Source organism: Emys orbicularis, chromosome 2 (genome assembly GCF_028017835.1).
Source record: "Emys orbicularis isolate rEmyOrb1 chromosome 2, rEmyOrb1.hap1, whole genome shotgun sequence".
NCBI classification, from domain to species: domain Eukaryota; kingdom Metazoa; phylum Chordata; order Testudines; family Emydidae; genus Emys; species Emys orbicularis.
This window is the reverse complement of record NC_088684.1, coordinates 88,943,559-88,964,848: the sequence shown is the minus strand read 5'-3', so window position 1 is coordinate 88,964,848 and position 21,290 is coordinate 88,943,559. Positions and strand designations below refer to the sequence as shown.

The following is a 21,290-nucleotide window of genomic DNA, read 5'->3' as shown; positions in this document are numbered from 1 at the left end:
TGGTCGAGGCTTGTCAATGTCTCCATTAAGAAAGGCATGTTGTTATCTGCTTTGAAGGAAGCTTGTGCTCAAGAAACTATGGCTCAACACTGGCAATCTGGCTAGCTGTTTGAATCTTCCCTTTTTGGTAGGGTAACTGAGAAGGTTAATGGGGCAAGAGGACTCTCACAGAATCTAGCGTTTCATTCTGGTTACAGCCTTGGAAATGGTGCCAAATGTGCCCTCCTTCTTTCCTTTGGTCAGTAATCTCTTCTTAGCCATCGATAATCGCTAGATATCCACGCTGTAACTAGTAGATCAATCAGCTGCCGTCAATGATCATGAGAGGGGGCTGACTTGCCTGAAGTCATGTGCTGAACTGGAGGGGGCTGCTCTTGAATGGCTCCATTCCTTCCTGGCTGAAAGGTCGCCGAGGGCTGTCTTGAGCAACTGCTCACCAAACTCACCCTTGTGTAGCGTGATGCAGGATTCAAAATGTCACCCCTCTTATTCAAAGCATATACGGTGCCATCAGGGGATTTGATGAGGAGCCATGGGTTATGGTCCTTTAGTGCATTGATGACACCCAGTTCTGCATTTCCATCTCAACTGATACAACGGGAGGAGACAGCAACTGAGCACCTGGCCCACTGGCTGGTAGAGACTGGGGTATGAGAAAGAGCAAACCACCTGCTCCTGGCCCCAATGTAGGGACTATTCTGGGGAGCACACAGTGCACCAACGATTCTGGGGAAATGGATCAGCCCCGAGGTGGCCAGACTAGTCAGCACAGTTTATAAGAGTCCCAAGGCTTCTCTAAGATGTTTGCAGGGAGGGGGAGTTGCTGAACCAAGCATCGGCCGTCTCCAAGATTAGGAGGATGGAAAAGTGGCAGAAAGCCACCTAACTCCCCTGCCCTGGAGCACCAAGCATGGCTCAGGTACATCTGAGGATCCAGCCCAACAATTTGATATCAAAGGTAAACAGCTCATAATAAGATAAGTAGCTGCAAAAGCTAATACTAAGGAATCCTCTTTTTTGATCAGTACTTATTTACAAAACAAAATAATATTGACCTCTCTATGATGGGATGTGGTATAATGGCAAGACAGGAGATATTATAATCTGAGATTTGCCACTGGCTTCCTGTGTGACCCGGGACACTGTGTGAACCTAGACAGGCCATTTAAGCTTTTGTTGCATGTTTCCCTATTCATATAAACAAAGATAACAACACCTAGTTTTGAGCCTTATCTAACGTTAGTAAAATACTTTGAGATCTTGGATGGAAAGTCCTATATGACTGCAAACTATTATCATTACTGAAGCTTTACTTTTCAGAAAGAATATTTCAAATGTGTTCGTTCTTTCCTAAACACTATTTTCTTGTTGTATGTGTGTGTGTCACCATTTTAATTACTCCAGTTCTAAAATGTCAGAGATATACTATAAATCTCTAGGGAGTGTAAAACACATTTAAGTGTCTTTTTACTGATATCCCATTAGCACTATTAAAATTACCATAACTGCATTTAAAAATATTCATTTTTTCATCATCTGAACAGGAAATGTTCATTCAGACAGATGTAAATAGAACGACTGGAGTAATGTCTTGTGTGCTATCTGTGCTGACAGGCAATTATTTTTTCTGTTAATTACTGCGTAAATTAGAAGGAAAGGGAACTAAAATACTGCTGCAAACCCTATTATCCCATTTTAGCTGCCTTGGTGACTTAATAGGTAACTCTTTTTCTCTTAGGCCAGATGGTTAAAAATTCAAGAGCTAGCGAGAAATGCAGACATTTAAAATTTGTCAGTACTCCCTGGCTGGCTTTCTCTGTGTGGTTGTGGAACCTTGGCTGTGACATAACATATGAGGGATCCTAAATGTACTCAGAGGTTTAAAGATTTTGTGTCATTTTTTGAAAGGGAAGTGGAAGGATTTGAGTGGTCTGGTGCTGACTGCGCTTCCCAGGATTTTCCAGTTTGGAGTTTATTCCTGCTTTATTATTAATGATATAATGGGACTTACATCCATCAGTGCGGCGTTAATGTAGTTACTGCTCTCCCCATCTATTGTTATGAGGAAAGGCAGGCATCTATCTGGAGGCAGAACATCCATACAGCGATTCTTTTCATGGTTACGGGGCAAAAGTGCTATACTGCAATCTTCTACACGCAGTGTTGGAGTCACCATGTTTAGAGTCTATGAAAAAGAATAAACAATACACGAGCAAGGTTAGCTCATCAATGAACGAATCCTAAAATATTTAAATAATAGAATTTCAAATCAACTTGGGATACAGTTTCAAAGGGAATTTACAAATGTAAAAAAACCATAAGAAAAACAAATGAACAAATGAACAGCTGGGTTCAGAAGCAAAAACCTTTGATTGCTGAACATGAGCACATATGAAGGAAGAACCTGAAAGATGGTTGTAGGGTTACCTGTATTCTGGAGAAAGGGTCAAGGAGGGAAACCACATAAGATTCCAACCTCTGTTTATGAGGAAAGAGAGAACTTTACAACTGCCCTATTGGATATCTTTATTATTTTACATATTTCAACAGAAATTTGTGACATATTATTGCCCTATTTTGTAGTTCTTCCCTCATAGGCCTGATCCAAACCCCACTGAAATCAAAGGAGGGTCTCCATTGACTTCAACAGGCATGGGACACGGAGCCATATTGCATGTACCCACGTTGTGCTGTTCATGACTTACCCTAAATTCTTCTTTGATCTGACTTGAGTTAGTCTGAGGATCCAGTTTATTCATTTCATAGTACACAGATCTAACTTGAGAAGCTGGAATAGAAGTATCTCCACAAAGACAGGCTTCCAGTATTGCATCGTGGATAAATACGTACTGCTCCTGGTAAAGCAGTCAACACAATTACTGACTTAGAGGGAGCACACCTCAAGTATTAGTGCTCAAGTAAACAGTAAATAATCTATAAAGCTCCCATTAACATCAATGTACACTGAGTAGAGTTCGTAGGGAGCAAAAGTAGTTCACGACATATACTATTATATACATAAAAAGCTATGCAAGGGTTGGGCCCAATCAGTTATGATAAATAAGCCAACCAACCTGTACACACACACAAAAACGGTTTTTATAGTGGCCTCATCTTGCATTTTTCTTTTTGCACAGCTCCACAGGCACTTCTGCTCATAAATGGGACCCAAAGTGGCGGATCTTAGCTCTGACTAAACAATATCCCCCAAACTATCTTTTTAAAAGCATTTATCACCCCCAAAATCAGAATCCAATAAGGTACCACCCATATGTTTGCTTGTTTAAATACTGAATGGCTTTGTTGTTCCTCACTGCACCATATGAGGTATTTTCCATGTGTTGTGGCAGGTAGCGTATGTTATGAAGAGCAGTACTTTCACTGAAAATGATACAATAACAGTCAAAGAAAGATGCCAATACCTCAGTTTGCACCATGTTAACTCTTCGAGATCGAAGCTCCCTGACACAGTTGTATATATCTACGACACCTTCTCTTTCTGCCATATCTAGCATGATGTCAATGACAATGAAGCATCCGGTTCTACCAGCACCAGCGCTAAAATAAAAGAGCACAGTCCATGCTGTATGAATTCTTAGAAAATATAAGGTTTTGAGTCTGATTCTGCAAGTGCTTCAGGTGTGGGATACCTACTGACGTCAACAAGAGTTCTGTGTATGGGGGTTTGCAAGACTCAGGCTCGATTTTGCCATTTTTTCTTATGTTTTTACTTTACTTTATTATGAGTAGCTCCTATGGCTTCAATTACTTATGGAGTGATTACACAACGTAGCGGGGGAGGAATGAGGCCCAGAGTCTTAGTGGGAAAACGGAAAGCAGACATTTTCATTCTGCTTACCTGCAGTGTACAACCAGTGGGCCGGCATTAGGTGGGCTCTTGGACTTCACCTGCCGTACAAATCCCAGCAGTCCTGTTGCATGGTATGGTACGCCATGGTCTGGCCAGCCTGTGAAGTGAAACTGCCTGATTTCTCGGATTTCATGAGCACCTCTCTGTCCAGAATCAAATAAACAAGAAGAAGAAGAAAAAAAATGTAGAAATGAAAATGGGGAAGAAATTAGGAGAGAGACTTTGTTTGAACATGAGTTTAACAACTTGGGCCTTGCTTAAAAAAAACTACTGGAGTTCTTTAAAAGGCAAGATGAGGTGTGGATTTTCAACTGGATTCAAAACCTTAGCATCAAATAGGTCGGTTTAATACTAACCTGCTCAGGTGCTTTTGAAAATTCCACTAAATGCCCACCTGCATCTTCAGGAGCGGCGCCAGGGTTTTTGCCGCCCTAGGCAGCAGTGCTCCTCCTCAGAGCATTCGGCGGCGGGGGTCCTTCCGCTCTGCGTCTTTGGGGCGCTTCGGCAGCGGGTCCCGGAGCGAGTGAAGGACCCGCCGCCGAAGCGCCCCGAAGACGCAGAGCGGAAGGACCCCCGCCGCCGAATTGCCGCCGAGGATGGCAAAATGCCGCCCCCCAAATCCTGCCGCCCTAGGCTACCGCCTAGGGTCGCCTAGTGGAAGCGCCGGCCCTGTGCATCTTTAGGCACCTAAACAGCTTTAACAATTTAGTCCTAAGGGAGTAAATCAACAACAAAGCCAGGAACAGAAATCATGTGGCAAACTCTCATTGACTTCAGTGACGTCAGGATTTCACCCTAGAATTTCTGATGTTCATTTCTCTCATTCCTTGTTCCCAGGGAAGCAACCCAGTAGTAGCAGCACCTGTGTGTGCTCCTCCAACCACAAAGGTTGCAGTTTGGGTGGCCCTTATGTGGGCAGCATTGGAGATAGGGAGAAGGCTCTTTACTTCCCCTCCACTGCTCAGCCACTTAAGGGCTAACCACCACTTAGCCCTTAGTAATTTAACACCTAGGCTACGTCTTCACTGGGGGGGGGGGTCGATTTAAGATACGCAAATTCAGCTATGCGAATAGCGTAGCTAAATTCGACATATCTGAGCCGACTTATCCCACTGTGAGGACGGTGGCAAATCGACCTCCGCGGCTCCCTCGTCGACAGCGCTTACTCCTACCTGCGCTGGTGGAGTACAAGCATCGATTCGGGGATCGATTGTCACGTCCCGACGAGATGCGATAATTCAATCCCCGAGAGATCGATTTCTACCCGCCGATTCAGGCGGGTAGTGAAGACATAGCCCCATAGTACATGTATATAGAGACATACCTACAGAGGGCCTATTGGAATTGTATTTGCAGAGAAACCAAATGCTGCTACTGTCATTTGCAATATCAACCTGTAGGGCATCTAGTTAAGTAGATGGATTTTATTAAATCTACTTTTTCCTCTGTATAATTGCAGCCCTGTGTATTTGCCAGTATAATGTAGTCTTTTACAAACCTATACACCAGAGGCCACCATATACATTTAAAAAGCAAACAATATTATGACAGGTGGTGTCCAGCTAGGACAGATATAAAGGTTAGCTGTGGAATAAATATTGATTATTTTAATATCTGGTATTCTGTGTTTCTTCTTCTTAAGGCTATATTTCTCTGTCTTGAACTACTTTGCATATAAAAGGCCTAACTCTATTTGCATGGTAATGAAGTAGTATAAAGTTGTTTAGCTTTATTAATAGTATGCAAGAACCAGGGCAGGGATTTCCAACACTTAGGAAATCTGTATCTCAAAGGGGCTGTTGAAAACAAGCAATATGTCGGAAGGCCCATTCCTATTCCCACTTATGCTAATAGCAAAACCTCAATTGTCTTCAATGGGAGTGGGAGCAGGATCAAGATCAGGGAGACAGAGACTTGGAAATTAAGGAAAATGGATCATTTTGAGAGATTACCTAAGGTTCATGTATGTTTGCAACAGGAACAAGCAATGGTTAGGAAAATATATCCAAATTTGAATGTGTTCTGTTTTAGGCTATGTCTTCACTGGGAAAAAGATGTGTTTTTAAACCCTAATGTAGACAAGGCAATTTATACTTTCACACACATTAATAGGGAGGCTGATGCCCTACCATCTAATATGTTAAAATACAAATTGCCCTGTCTACGAAAGGATTTTAACATTTGTAGTCAACATACCACCTAAATTGCACCTCCAAAATTTAAGTGTACATCCATTACACATGCAAAACCTCCATTTGCACATGCAGAATAGGTAGCTGTTCATGTAATTGCCTGTCTGCAAGCACACTTACTTGTCTGGCAAGTGCAAATGACAATGTACCTTCAAAACGTGAGCTGTATACACCCAATGGATTCACACTTAAATATTTCAAGTGTAATTTTTGTCTACCATTTGTGCTAGTGCTCCACTATTTTAGAAAGGATTTTGCATATAGCATATTGCTATAATGAGTTATTTTTATTGTATCTACAAAGACCCATTTTCATCTCTCTGTAACCTCCCTACTGGGTTTTATACCCAAAACAGAATCACAACTTTGTGAATCATGAAAGCATATGCTCAGCTTGGAAAGACAATATTTTTCACCTTTTCTTTGAAATCAAAGGGATGAAAAGTCTGTCATATTATAAACTATCCCTAGACTGTTAATAATTTAGGCTTTGCTCCTGAAACACGTACTCAGCTGCTTACTGTTACACGCGAGTAGTCCCACTGACTAGTAGTTCCTGAAAAATTACTCATGTGCACAAAGTTAAGCACATATGAAAGTGTTTGCAGGATCAGGGCCTAAGTTTCTTTAAGTTCTAAATTACACAGGAGCAGGATTACAACCACTACACCCTGAAATTAACTGAACTGTCATTTCTTTTTTAAAAATGCAACAATCAACTCCCTCCCCAACAAATAACCCCCTTAGTTTTCTTTTAGGACCATACAGAAAAAATGACCTAACAATAAATAAATAACTAAATAAATAACTAAATAAATGACCTAAAAATAACTAAGTGGGTCAGAAACATTTTATACAATCTAAATTCAGGAAAGAGGATATGGTGGAGGATATGGGTAGCCCTGACTGTTCAGCACAATAAGGAAAACTAAAAAAATAAATAACAGAGGGGGGGAAAACAAACATATTCCTCTCTGAACCACACAGAAGCTGCATTATCAGCTTATTGAAAAGCTGCCTATTGTTAAAAAACTGATGTCTAAATGAGGTATTTTCAAATGGAGAAATTTTTTTGAAATAAAATAGGATTGTTTATCCCTATCTGTTTCAATTCACTTATTCATGAGCTTTTGGTCATGAGTAACTGTAAAATCCTCCATGTCTTTTTTTCCACAGTCCTGACTAAGAAGCAAAAAGCTAACTTCAAAGCATGAGCTTAGAACTTGATGAATAGAAATCACCCAAACCACATCTTCTTCAAAGTCTAACCACCTGCTTCTCATCTGTTTATTTAAAAAATCTAAATAGTAGGAGACATCAGGTTTGAATGAGCCGAGGAAAAAGTATTACTAATATTAGATTCTGTTTGCTGGACTGGTGTATATTTAACGATTAGGCTGAAGAATGTAATAGGAAAAATTCATTGCTCATCTTCCTGAATCTGCCTTTGTCATGCATTGTGAGATCATGGACAAGATGCGCTAACACAAACTGAGATTAGATGATTCAGTAACTTGATGGGAACACCTTTAAAACCTTGGTTTAAAGAAAATTGATGCCACGGCAAATAGGAATACATAACTGAAAATGACTTATTTGATATTCAAGACACACTAGTGAGTGAACAAAAATCATGGAACATTCAGAATGCATGCTAAATCTCAGCATTGAACCATGCTGCTTTTGTCACTACTTCCGGCACACCCGGTGGTAGTTTTATATGTTGTCTCTCTAGGCTGTAAACCGTCTGAAACAACAGCCTGATTTTAATACAGTACCTGTTAATTAAGTGACAACCAAATTAATGGCATTATTCAAATCAACTAAATGACAATACAGTATGCCATTTGTAACTGTGCTTGTAAAGGATCTCCCCCGCATAAAGTCTTGTTAAAAAAATTACTTCATTCTAAAATAATTCTGCTGAAGACCAGGAAATATATTGGACCAGTGGACTACAGTGGTTATAATCATGCTAGACATCTGAATAATAGTAGTATATGAAAAGACTTATTTTTGACACAGACTGGCTTGATTGTGGTGAACAGAAGACAGGAAAACAACATCAATGTCCTGTTTAATTGATGGGTGGGTCAGAGCCCTCTCCTCCTTTAGTGCCCCAAGGGAATGCAATTTCTGTTTCCATTTCAAGTCTGGGCCAGGGCAAGGCAGAAAGGATCTGCATTTAAAGAAAGGGGAAAATCTAATCTTCCATAAGGGAGCACTGGAAGACTACCCAAAAGTAATATGCTATGAAAAATGGGCTGCCTGTTAGCCAGTGAAATCTAGGATCTTTCCAAAGTGACAAAATTACATGTATTTAACTTGTATGGGAAAACAACATCATATTTAGAAAATACAGTTTTCCAAACTTACCTTTTCTACTGCAAATGTTCGAATCACATATTCAGCCAGGAGCTCTGTTTCTATTAGGGTAACTTTAATGTCTTTATATATCTCTGTGTCATCTGGCCAGTATTTGCAGCATTTGACCTTTTAAAAATACAAAAGAATTTAAGGTTCATATTTTTCAGCATCTGAATCTGTTCTGTACCTTTTGCAGTGATTTACGATATCAAATTCAACCACCCATAAAACAGTGAGGCTGCTCACACAAGGAAATGGTCCGTGTATTTAAAGCAGTAGTGTAGCTGAGGGTAAATGTGAGTAAATGGAGTTTGCCAACTTCTCATTTGGGGAATATAGTTTAGCTTGGTTAATTATCCTACTTCTTTTTTTTTTTTAACCACTTCACCATTGATTTAAAGGACATACCTTTTTTAAAAGACAGTTTTGGGGTTCTAGGTGGGAATAATATTCAGTAAAATAAGGCAAATTTCTATGTAGCATGAAGGATGTTTACACTGTGCATAGCTCAGTTACAATAACTATTCATTTCTTGTTCTTTCCAAGTCAGCGAGTATCCAGAGGGAAAAGCTACAAATAGAAGCTTGAATAAACTCAAGCTCCTCTGGATTTTTTCTTCCACCTGCAGTTGTTACTTGTTTCAAAAATACCTTGCATTCTTTTAAAATGACAATGCATGCTGCAGACATAAGGGTTTGTCTAATGTTGGAAAGAAAAAGCATCTATTTTCCCAACTTAGAATTAACTTCTCAAAAGAACTGGTCAGAGGTGGTCATATAGCTAACGCACAGGACTGGGAGTCCAGAGATTCTATTCCTGGCTTTAACACTGACTCTCTGTGTGACTCCGAACAATAATTGACTTCAGTGGGCTTTGGGGAATGCATCCCAGTGAAAGGAAAGAGGAGAGACGGCTTGCATGAACTCTATTCAAGAGTTTCCGGGGTTTGGTGCACCCCAGTTCAGCCTAGCACAATCTGCACAAAGTATGTAAAATTAAAATGTGAAGCATTTTTGTGCTACTCACCTTTCTGAGGGTGGGTGGGGTGAGGAGAGTTGTGTATTGTGATGAAATGGTTACTCACCCTTACTCAACCCTGTAGTTCTTCGAGTTATGTGCTCTGCTCTAGGTGCGTTTGTGCCTCCAGTGCCTTTGATCAGAGGTTTCTCACAGCAGTGTCTGCTCAGCCCGCGCATGCGTGCTAGTCAGCCTCATGCCCCATGCCATTGTTATATAGCAGCGTGCGGGCAAACTGCCCTCAGTTCCTTCTCTACTGCAAAGCCCTATAGCAGAGAACTCCGAAGCAGAGGAGAAGGAGGGTGGGTAGTGGAGCACCCATAGGGCACGCATCTCGAAGAACTACAGTTACCGCACAGGGTGAGCAACCATTGTTTCTTCTTCGAGTAGTGTCCCTACAGGTGCTCCACTGTAGGTGATTACCGAGCAGTTCCCCTTTAAGGAGGAGGGAGCTTTGGAGTCAAGTCCAATATGGAAAACAGTAGAGCTGGGCCAAACACAGCATCGAAAGCAGTATCACGAGTTACTGCGTAATGTTCAGCTTACGTACGTATAGAAGCTCAATTAGCAGCTTTACATTTTTCAATAATGGGCACGTTTTCAAGAAATGCCATAGAGGTGGAAATGGACCTATCCCCTGTATTTACATTAAATCTTATAGGAAAATTGTATTCGTTTAACATAGTTTCACTTAAAGTTGCATTTTTCAGGAACATAACTACAACGTTAAGTGAGGAGTTACTGTACTGAAAAATTGTCCCCTTTCTCCAATTTTTTTTCAATGAGATGGTTGGTGAGGAACATTACACATTAATTAGTTAAATATTTAAATTCTATTCTTCTCTATTCGGGTTCTTATATCACAACCATCACTTTTGTATATGGACATGTTCCAGTAGTGCATTAAATGATAGGACCAGCATCTATTATGTATCTGTTACATATGATGTTTCTCCCTTCCTTTCACCAAGGAGAAATTAAATATTAATCTTCTAATATATGCAAGTACATAGTTTTGCATAAATTCTTGATTGGCTGCATAAAAAAGTTACTGCAAATTTTACACTGGAAATGAATAGAACAGTAATAAAAATAGGCACTATATTTAGTCTCATTCTTCACTGGAGAAATGTATTTAAATATCTGTTGCCAGCAATGAACACACACCATTTAAAACATTAAAAATAGCTGCATGCAGTTCATAGTGCTGGTACTTCTATTCTACTGTCTATAATACTTTTTTAGAAGATTTTCCAAAAGCCCTGAAGTTAGGAAAAGGGAAGCCATCAGAAACATATTGGTGGTTCATTGTTTATCTACCTGTCTGTTCTATTTGATAATCCAGGCCACTGGTTTTGTTCAAATCCCTGACTCAAACTGAGTGAACCCTTACATTTGTTGTTAGGGAACTATTTGAAATAGCATTTTTCCCCACATGGTGAAGATGTTCTCCTGTGTCCTGTGAAGAGTAAGCACCTCTTCACATTGTCACCAGACTGGTACAGCCTACTGACAGCCCTGTTTCTGACCTTAATTTCCTCTTCCTGCCTGTAGCTTTTTCATGGGTGAAATATGATACACATACACATGTCCAAGGCACGTATGAAAGAGGAAGCAGCTGCAGCAGTGGTCCTAGTCACAACACAACTACTGAGCATCATGTTTCTAACTTTAGCTCAGCTCCTTTCAGATGGGTCCCTGCCACCTCAAAACAGCTAAGGTTAGTAAAATAAACTATTTAAAACATAGATTCACCTAAACTACTTGGGTCTGAAGGAAAACACGCATGTTTCTAACTTGGTGCAGTCTAGAGAGACAAAGTTATTGGACCAACTTCTGTTGGTGAATATAGACAAGCTTTTAAGCTACACAGAGCTCTTCTTCAGGTCACAGGTGCAGTCTAGACAGCCCGGATTATGATTAAGGAATAGGGACATTTAAAAGGACCACTTCTGTGGCAGATTTTGTGATGCACACGTCCCCTTTCTTTTGTCTTAATGGCTGGATTTTGTTTTCTTTTGAATTCTCACTTAAGATGACCCAATGGAACAGTTGTGGTAGGGTTGGGGGATCCTGCACAGAGGTTATGAACTTCAGTACCCCATGCAGCTCTGCCACAGAGAGTAAGATTAGTTATCCTGATTTACAGCAGTAAAAAGTATAAAAAGTTTTCACAGATGACTTTAGATGGCTTATTTCATTTTACATCCATGAGATTCCATTTAAAATTTTTATTTTATTTTATTTTATTATCTTTACTTAGTTCAGGATTAATTTTAAATTAGAATGTATAAACCTGTTCCGCATTAACAATAAGCCATGCAGTGCATGGGCAATAGCTAGCTATATGACATCTTGTTAAGGATATTTTAGAATCAAAGCAAATTAGGAAATCTGAATGATCAGTGTTATTTAAACTGCTGAATACTAACTATGAGGTTTATTTCCCTGCCAGTTCACATATCAGTTCTGTAATGTTCCTATTCCAAAGATGAGTGAATTCTGGTTCTTGCTTTTCATGGCCATAGTTTCAGAGCATGTTACTTGCCTAAGGCCATATACACTGTTTCAAAGCAGTCAAGCTGAATCACTATTCCATTTCACTGTTTATAAGCCTCCCATATTGTTTGCCATATTTACTAGTGAGCACAACTTGCCACCCTTATCTTTATCATTTAGGCTCTAACTTTACCCTATTTTGCTGTCTTTGAGATGTAAGTAGATGATGATCTGCTTACATATCCCGAAAGCTATTAGTAAAATAAATACATATGTAACAGATGGAGAAGTGCACCTGGGGTTTTATGCCCATAGAACTGTCATGACCTCCCTCCAATCACACGTTTACCTTCTAGGGGGAGTACACCTGTATTTTTTGGCAATGTGATTAGAAACAAATGTGGGATAATCTCAAAGCTACCTCTCAATCTTTGTTCTACTTATATGAGCACTGAAAATTGTATTCTCTATCCTGTGGCTGACATTTATCAGTATTTTACTGGTGCGAAAACCTATTGTAATTGGTGTTTTTATTTTGTTGTGAAAAAACCAAATATAATACATTTAGTATTTATTTTAACTATATATACATATATAGAGAAGGTGTAGGTATATGATAGATAGATAGATAGATCTGTATCATATACCCAAACCTTCTGTTCAACTTGTGCTTTAAAATATGTTCAAAATATTTATACAAAAACCAAAGAAATGTATCCAAATGCAGTAACTGAAGAGGCTCTGTTAAAATTTTTGACCTACACATTTTGGTATTTTTACTAGCAGTATGTTTTATAGTTATGTAAAATCTTTTCTATCCTCATTGTAAAGGTATTTACTTCAAACAAATAAAGGTCTTGATGCAGCAAACATTTATGGACCTGATTCCCATTTACACTATCTTCTTGAATGCACTTTACATTAATGTGAAGGGCCTTAGTGTAGATCAGAATCAGGTCCTTCTGTGCTTGCTTAACATTCGGCACATTGAGTAAACATACATAAAGTTTAACACGTGCTTAAATGGTTGCAGGATTGGAGCCAAAATGATTTATTAAAAAATAAAAACAGAATGTTATCTAGTTAACTAAAATCTATACGATGGCCTAGGGCCTCTGGTGCGGTGTGGCTGCTTTGTGCTGCACTGCTGGCATAATCTAGCCATAAAACAGGGTGAGCAGGCCCAGGGAAGATCATTCTATTTCTAATCCAACTTAGAGCTGACAAAAGGGTTCATATGCCACATGCCTTCTCCCCTTTGCTGGTACAGCATGAAGAAATTGGTGTGGCTGGATGCCTCTATGTCATTGCTTATCTTGGGGTGATTTTGACCCTTGTGGCCATAAAAGGTTTATGCAAATAAGATTATTCCTAGAGAAACTGGTCGAGCACAAAGCAGCAGCATCATAAGGAAGGATGGTCCAATGGACCATTACATTTATGGATTGTGGTCCACTGGAAAGAGGAAGGATGGTCTAGAGGTTAGACCAGGGGTAGGCAACCTATGGCACGTGTGCCAAAGGGTGGCACGCAAGCTGATTTTCAGTGGCACTCACACTGCCCAGGTCCTGGCCACCGGTCCAGGGGGCTCTGAATTTTAATTTAATTTTAAATGAAGCTTCTTAAACATTTTAAAAACCTTATTTACTTTACATACAACAATAGTTTAGTTATATATTATAGACTTATAGAAAGAGACCTTCTAAAACCGTTAAAATGTATTACTGGCACAAGAAACCTTAAATCAGAGTGAATAAATGAAGACTTGGCACAGCACTTCTGAACAGTTGCCGACCCCTGGGTTAGACCATTAGCCTGGGACTTCAATTCCCTGCTCCACCACAGACTGTGTGGTGTATCCTGTGTGACCTGGGGTGAGTCACTTAGTCTCTCTGGCCCAGATACTCAAAGGTATTTAGGCAATTAACTCCCACTGAAATCAACAGGAATTACATGCCTAAATACCTTTGAGGATCTGGGCCTCAGTTTTCCATCTGAAAAATGGGGACAATAGTACTTCCCTATCTCACGGGTGTTATAAAGCTAAATACATTAAAGCTTGTAAGACATGCAGATATTTTACGGTGATGAGGGTCGTATAAGTACACCTCTACCTTGATATAACGCTGTCCTCGGGAGCCAAAAAATCTTACCGCGTTATAGGTGAAACCGCGTTATATCGAACTTGCTTTGATCCACCGGAGTGCGCAGCCCTGCCCCCCCGGAGCCCTGCTTTACCGCGTTATATCCGAATTCGTGTTATATCGGGTCGTGTTATATCGAGGTAGAGGTGTACCTAAGACAAACAGATGCTCAAGGCAGTGAAAAGATGAGCTTTCAAGCCATCTTTACATCCTTTAGCTTTTGCTCTGTGCATGTAGGCTGTATCCAAACATCTGCCCCAACACATTTATCCATATATTTGTGTTTCCTTAAACCACTTGTGTTTACTTCTCAAATTGATCTGTCTAAATTGGATTAGTGAGAATTAAGATATTAATCTCAATTGAGGAATATTTTCTACAGCATCCGTTCTACTGCAAACGAGGGAATGCAACAAAACACTGAAAACTGAATTCATCTTTGCTTGAAGTTACACCGGGCAATGTTGTGCACATGTATGCTGCTGCTCTGTTCAATGAGGCACATGTTGTTGATTTGTGGACATCTTTATTAAAGGATTACAAAAGAGTCCTTTTAGTTTCCTGGAGAGTAACAGCCAATTCTTTCCCCTGAGGACTCCTCCCCTGCTAAGCATGATGGAATAAGGCCAACTTGTTATTTCAGGTTATAAGTTTAGAAAGCAGAAATGTGTTTAGACTGCTAGACATATGATGTTATTCCCTGATTTGCCAGATTAACAATGGTTTTAAATTACGAGATTTTATAATTTTTTTGTTTGGCATTCTGTTAAAAAACATATCTGCCATCATGTTCTGTTAAAAACAACTACCACCACCACTGAGTATGTATAGAAGTTACCAGGAAAAAATATATTTATGAATAAAATAAACACTAAATGGGGAATTACAATATTTTTAGTCTTAGAACACAGATTAGAGAGGGCCTGGAGACAGGGACTGGATTTAATGCATCTGTTGTTTTCCCCCCATCTCTATATTTTGGTTTCCATCTTCAGAGATAAAAGAAATCTTAGTCACTGATGGTCCTTAAAAAATCCATGACACTTCTCATAAGAACAAGTGTATTAACCCCAATATCCAGAACTAATTCCAACCTGTGTAATTATAAGTCTTATTAAATTTCCCTGCAGTTTCAATTAGATAAAATATTCTACACTTTAACCTAAATATTAATGTAGAATTTTGTGTGCTGTTAAAGTTATTGTGTTTCACCCCAGCAGTGGCTGCACTTCAGTAGTGGGTTAAATGAATCCCACATATAGTTTGCATATACTATGTGGTAAGTATTAAAAGTGCTTTGGGAACCTTTTGCATGTGAAATGCAATATTAATGCAATATTATGGAGGCTTTATGGTTAGAGTTCTATTCAATTGTGGACTATAAATTCCTGTTTTACTCTAAAAGTGGGTGGCTAATTGCTGTGAAATTTCACACCTGGTTAGTTTTATGCCCATTGAATCTTACATGTAGTTTGTGTCTGGTTTCTCATTATACATTTATAATACAATGTCTTTGGAATTGGGATCTGGCTAATATTTGTCCTTGGCAGTCCTACTTTTCACTGTTGACTGATATCTTTTATGAACCAATGTCTGTCTAAACAAGAAATGGTAAATATGTGGATCCTGAGTAGATCTGGTGTAATTAATTAAAAAAAAAACAGATTATGGACTTGGGATCATTTTTAACCATTATTCACATTATAATTAAAAATGTTTTTGCTGTGCACCCAAGCTTGATTGATGAGTGCCAAGTGCATGGATACTTGATTGATGGGGGCTGGGTATACATAAAATCTTCTCTAATAGGAACCACCCTTTCCTGTCAGATTTTACCCTACAATAGTTTCTTGGGCAGCCACTGGTTAAGAAGGGCTCACGTGCAGCTGCTGGCAGGTAAAATCTTCTACCTTCATACAGGTCTGCCTAGCCTCACCCATGTACCCACTCTTACTTACACTTTGAAACACCCTAGGATATTAATACCCCAAACACATTTCTGTGAAATAGTTAAGATTGCTACACACATAACATACCCAAGACAAATCCATAACAGCAAGGAAATGAAAAGTTAAAACATCTAACTGCACATATTCTCTACTCCTCCCTCCATACCCTACTATTACCACAACTACCACACAACACAGACCATGTAGTGCAACCTTAACTCTGCGCTCACAAGGATGCCAGCCTTTCATCATCACTTTTAATTGCCATTCTGCAAACACTAAACTGCTGTGTCCCAGTACAACCAACTACTACACCAAACAACCACGTCTACTATTGTTGGGGGAAAATAATCCAATAAAGGAGTGTGTGCATATGTGTGGAAGAGGGGCAGAATTAAAGTTGCAATGCATAGTCTGTTGTATACAGTAGCTGTGGTAAAGTTAAGGTGTGCATGAAGGAGTAGAGGGTAAGGAGTAGAGGGTTACTGGCTTAACTATTCATTTCCTTGCTCTGTGTGTTTGTCTCAGGTATGTTACATTATTGCAACCCTGCCTGCTTCCAAACTAATTTTTTGTGTACTGTATATTAATATTGTCAGAACTTGCTGTTTTTAGTTCTTGATAATAACAGTGACACTATAATTAATTATTATGCTTCTAATATGATGCTTCTGCTTTGGTTTTATTTTGCATAATTATTTCTGCTGCCACCTGTTGGTAAATATTTTATGATACTAAAATAATGATAGAAAAACATGAGGACTAGCAGTGAATTTATATATCAGCTGCTTCTGTTGGGTTTCATGATTGCTTTCATCATTTCTTTATTTCCAAACTCCTCCATCAAGCAAAAGGGTGTGGAAAGTGACTCCTGAAAGAATCTAATGTAAATTGATGTGACAAGCCAAATTGGATGCCCACCAAAAAATCAGTAACAGTTCAATGAGTGAAAAGGAGGATATTACAAGAAACTGATACAGGTACATGAGCAGAACTCACCAGCTTTCCAAACCTTCACCATAAAGCTTTTGGGAAGGAAGTGATGTTTCAAGGTGTGAGATTCTATACAGGTCTCCAACAAGAATCAGAAGGGGACTTTGGCCAATATGATTCTCACGTAAGGGCCTAATCCAACTCCCACTGAAGTTAGTGAAAAGGCTCCCATTGACTTCAATGGGAGGATCAAGCTTTACATGCAGTCTCTGAGAAGTGACAATGATGATTTGTTGTCTATGTTTGCCAATCATCACATTTTTTGTTGGATAAACATACCAGTTTCTAGAAGAAAAATCCCCATGTTAAGCTAACTCCAACTCAGTAAAATAACAAACAATTTAGTAGTTACACAGTTTAAACAGAAAATTAGAGGTCTCTCAGATTAGCCTACTATTTTGGAATAGCTTTGTCTCACTGGAGCATTTTTATGAGGTCTTGGCTTTATTTTTTGCCCCCTAGTCGGTGGCTTGGAAAATTTTGATTCTGGCCCTAAAACTGTCTGCATCTTATTCCTTAAGCGGAGTGTCATTTCTTTTATGCAAAACTTCATTTTAAATGGAAAATCTGGCCAATACCAACCTAATGAGGAAACAGACTTTTTATACATGCTATTAAAGAACCTGTAGTTTTTTTGGTCGAGACTCTCACATCTGCTTCAACCTCTCTTTGCCTCAAAGCACTTCATCACCTGTTATCAGAGAACTGTTCATGGCAACTCAACAATGATTTTCCTAAATGATTGTGAGACCTCATTTAGATTTTTAATAAACAGTCACATTCTAATGAGGTCTTCATAAAACTGACTAAATATGTTTAGAAATCATTAGCTTAAATGACCAGTGCAAAAGTCTCCTTTGGGAGCCCTGCAGATTTTGTGATAAGACTTCTGGCAGATGGATTGATATAACAACACAAGTGAGTTTTGAGTCTCCACACAAACAATGCAAATGTGAGTGACTGGGTAACAGGCTACTAGATAAAGAGCTAAATGTCCCTCAAGTAGGTTCATTAAAGAGGGAAAACAATCAAAACACATTTCTGTGCCATTTAAATACCAGGTGCACAGCAGTCTGCAGGTGCCAGAAAAACTGACAAGGGTCCCTTGCTGGAACACACAAGAGCTTAAAGGGATGCACGGTTCTGACAAGTGTGTCTGAGATAATGACAGGTATTGGCAGATATACCCAGACCCTGCCGGAGGGGAATGCAGGGAATGAGTCATCTGCAGCAGGTGCTTGCATTAGGGAAAGCCTCATGGTGGCTCCTCCACCAGCAATTAAAACAGCCCTGATGCATAATGCTCCAGGGCAAAAAGCAAGTGCCTAGTACTGATTTAATGACTATCCAGCCAGTCTTGGTAAACAAATACACATACACCCTCTTAGTGATTAATTCATGAAGGACGCACATTATGTGAGGAACATGTTAAATAGGTGTTCTTCTTTCCTTAAAAATAAGGTACTTTCCCTTGCTTTTCAACTTAAATAGGACAAGTGGTCTGTAAACAAATCTGTAAATCTAATACTACCAACCACAACAAAAAAGTAAAACTTCAAAGTCAGGAAAGGTTACTGGGTTTGCCCTCCAGGAATCTGACCTATTGTCAAAACAGAAAATGATGACAACAATTCAAGGACAGAGCCCCATTAAAATCATTAGTAATCAAGGTAGCACAGCCCTTTGTGCTAGGTGTTGAAAGACAGATGGCATGTTTGTAATTTATCTCCTTGGTGATGACAGCCCCATTTTTGGAATGGGGCATGTGCTCACTTATAGGGCAAAGCCCAGGGGCGATTAACTACTGCTCCCTTATCGAGTGGATATATATCTCGGCAAGCTGCAACTTTGTGTCCCAGCTGGACTGTTGTACCGTGGGCCCTGTGGGATTCACATGACGTAGGATGCATGGTGGCACTGCAGCCTGCCTGCCTGCCTTTGGGATTTCTGCTGTTACCTGTGCAGAAACACAATGGGGCCCCTGACAGTAGAAGTAGCTGAGGGGATGTGTTGAGTTAGCAAGGACTGTTGTTGAGGGCTGAAGGATTATGACCAAGATCTTCACTCTCTCCTCTGAGTGAAACCTGATAGTCCACTTGAGTTTATGCTTCAGAAAGTTGATTCTAAGATAACAATATACTGTTTCATCTGATAAGCTGTTTTTGCCTCTAACGGCTTGTCTACATGGGGTCATCCAGGAAAGTTAATACAAATTAACTAAAGGTGTGAATTTGAAGTGGGTTAGTTAAACTGCATTAATCCCCTCTGTGAACGCCCTTGTTCAGAAATTAAGGGGCCTTAATTCAGTTTAGTTTAATTGACTTCCAAAGTGAATTTAACTAAACCAAGTTAAGGCCATCTAACTTCTGAATTAACAGTGTACATACAGGGTTTAATGCAGTTTAATCTACTTCAAATTCACAGCTTTAGTTAATTTGTATTAATTTTCTGGGTGTCTTTATGTAGACAAGCCCTAAGGTGGGGGGAAGGACTATCTCCTTAAAATATCCCTTCTTGAGGTATAAAGCTCCAACAAATTAAGTATACTTAAGCGTGTACTATTATTACAAATATATTTCTTTCATTTTGGTTTGAATGTAAGTGTAGTTGTCACATTGTTTAAGCCTATATTTGATTCACGGGACTGGATTTTTAAAGTGGCGTCAGCCTAGTCTTTCTTTTTGCCTCTGCAATTAATGGTACCTGTGTTTTTGTAGCTGGTGTTAATTGCAGTCACAAATCCTATCATTTTGATCTCTAAGTACAGTACTGGTACTTGATTTGTGGGCAGTCTGAGGCACCAAGATGTCTAAACGGTAGGATTTAAACTAACAATTAACCATAGACTCAAAATACAGGTACAATAAACTGAGAATGTAAAACTGAACTTGCAAACAAGAGGCTAGATCTGACAATCTGATGCATAATACCTAAAAATTGATCTCCCTATAATACAAACATTTTTCAGCAGAAAATGTCAACCACCCCATTACCAAGAAATTAAAAACATGCATCAAAACCATTTTGGCTCACACTAGAATATATGTACTGTTTCCGCATACTTCAGCAGTTAATGAAAATGCTGGACTTAGAGTAGCCAATGTTTCTGCTGATTTCAGCTAGGATTTTCAATGAGACATAGGGGAGTTAGGTGCCCTAATCTTATTGAATTTCCCTTAGAAAATCCTAGCTAAGATTTGACGCTAGCGCAGAGACCCAGTAGTAAAATAAAATGGTCCATTATTGGTGTGTTTTAAAAAGAGAGTGCCTCTTTTGAATACCTGCTGAAAATCATATTAGCAGCAAAGACATGACCAGAAGATAGGGTGGCCAACATTGTAATATTTAAAAATTGGATACTCCAGCAGGAGTATAGGTTCCTCCCCCATCCCACCTCTTCCCCTGAGGCCCCTCCTTTTCCCCCTAGACCCCACTCCTGGTCAGCACACTGATTCTATTTTCTGATTTCAGTGCACTTGTGAGTTAGGCTAATTGTTCCATTTACAGCGCACAGGGTAAAACAGCATCATCTTATTATTCCCACATCCAAGCAAATTTAAATCCTATCTGTGCTGAGCCACACCTAGAAACTCAAGTAAGCACAGGACTATGACCTGGACATGCAATTTGATTAAGTTCCTGGTTAAGAAGGTGAGTCATTTTTTACGGGGGGTGGGGAGGGAACAGGGGAATAAAAACACGATGGATTTTATCTAATGTATTGCCGCATAGTTCTGTGCAACATGTGCAGTCTCAAAATTTAATCTCTTGTCTGAACAATCAGTTCCAGAATTAATCTGAAAGAAGACTATGTAAGTTGCCTCAGAAGGGTTTCCTTGATGCTTATTGTAATTATTAATAATTAGATGCACATAAAGTTATAATACTTTGCCTCTGTTGGCCAAATGTTATCAAATATTATCAAAGCCAAGCCTTCAAGCCATTTTAAAAATAATTAACGGTACACCTTTTAGTAGAAGAAGCGGTAAATATTTTATGTGCTATAGTCTGTGTACAAGCATCTTGTGGGTCTGTTATTTAATATCCAAAAGTAAACATCTCAAAAGTCTTTCATCATTTTAAGTACAAAAATTACTTACCCTTCCTACTTCCACTAGATTTGTTACCATGATTATGCTGGCTGTGTTCTCATGCCACACCATTCTCCAGAAGTCATATATCGTCTCCTGCATTGGTCCTGAAATAATATATCAAAGGAAAGATTATTTTCTGAAAGTCTTGGGATTGGAAGCTTATC

The 21,290-nt window shown here is 39.3% G+C and overlaps 1 protein-coding gene across 1 annotated transcript in view; it reads right to left on the bottom strand.

Annotated features, from left to right (window-relative positions):
* PTPRM (protein tyrosine phosphatase receptor type M) overlaps window positions 1-21,290 on the bottom strand; it is a 712,503-nt gene that overhangs the window by 17,131 nt on the left and 674,082 nt on the right. Inside the window, exons 25-30 of the mRNA XM_065399529.1 lie at window positions 21,133-21,230; window positions 8,440-8,556; window positions 3,860-4,014; window positions 3,423-3,558; window positions 2,706-2,855; window positions 2,012-2,185 (exon numbers count right to left, since the gene is read on the bottom strand). Coding sequence (XP_065255601.1) covers window positions 2,012-2,185; window positions 2,706-2,855; window positions 3,423-3,558; window positions 3,860-4,014; window positions 8,440-8,556; window positions 21,133-21,230 — 830 coding nt within the window. The remainder of the gene's footprint in view (window positions 1-2,011; window positions 2,186-2,705; window positions 2,856-3,422; window positions 3,559-3,859; window positions 4,015-8,439; window positions 8,557-21,132; window positions 21,231-21,290) is intronic.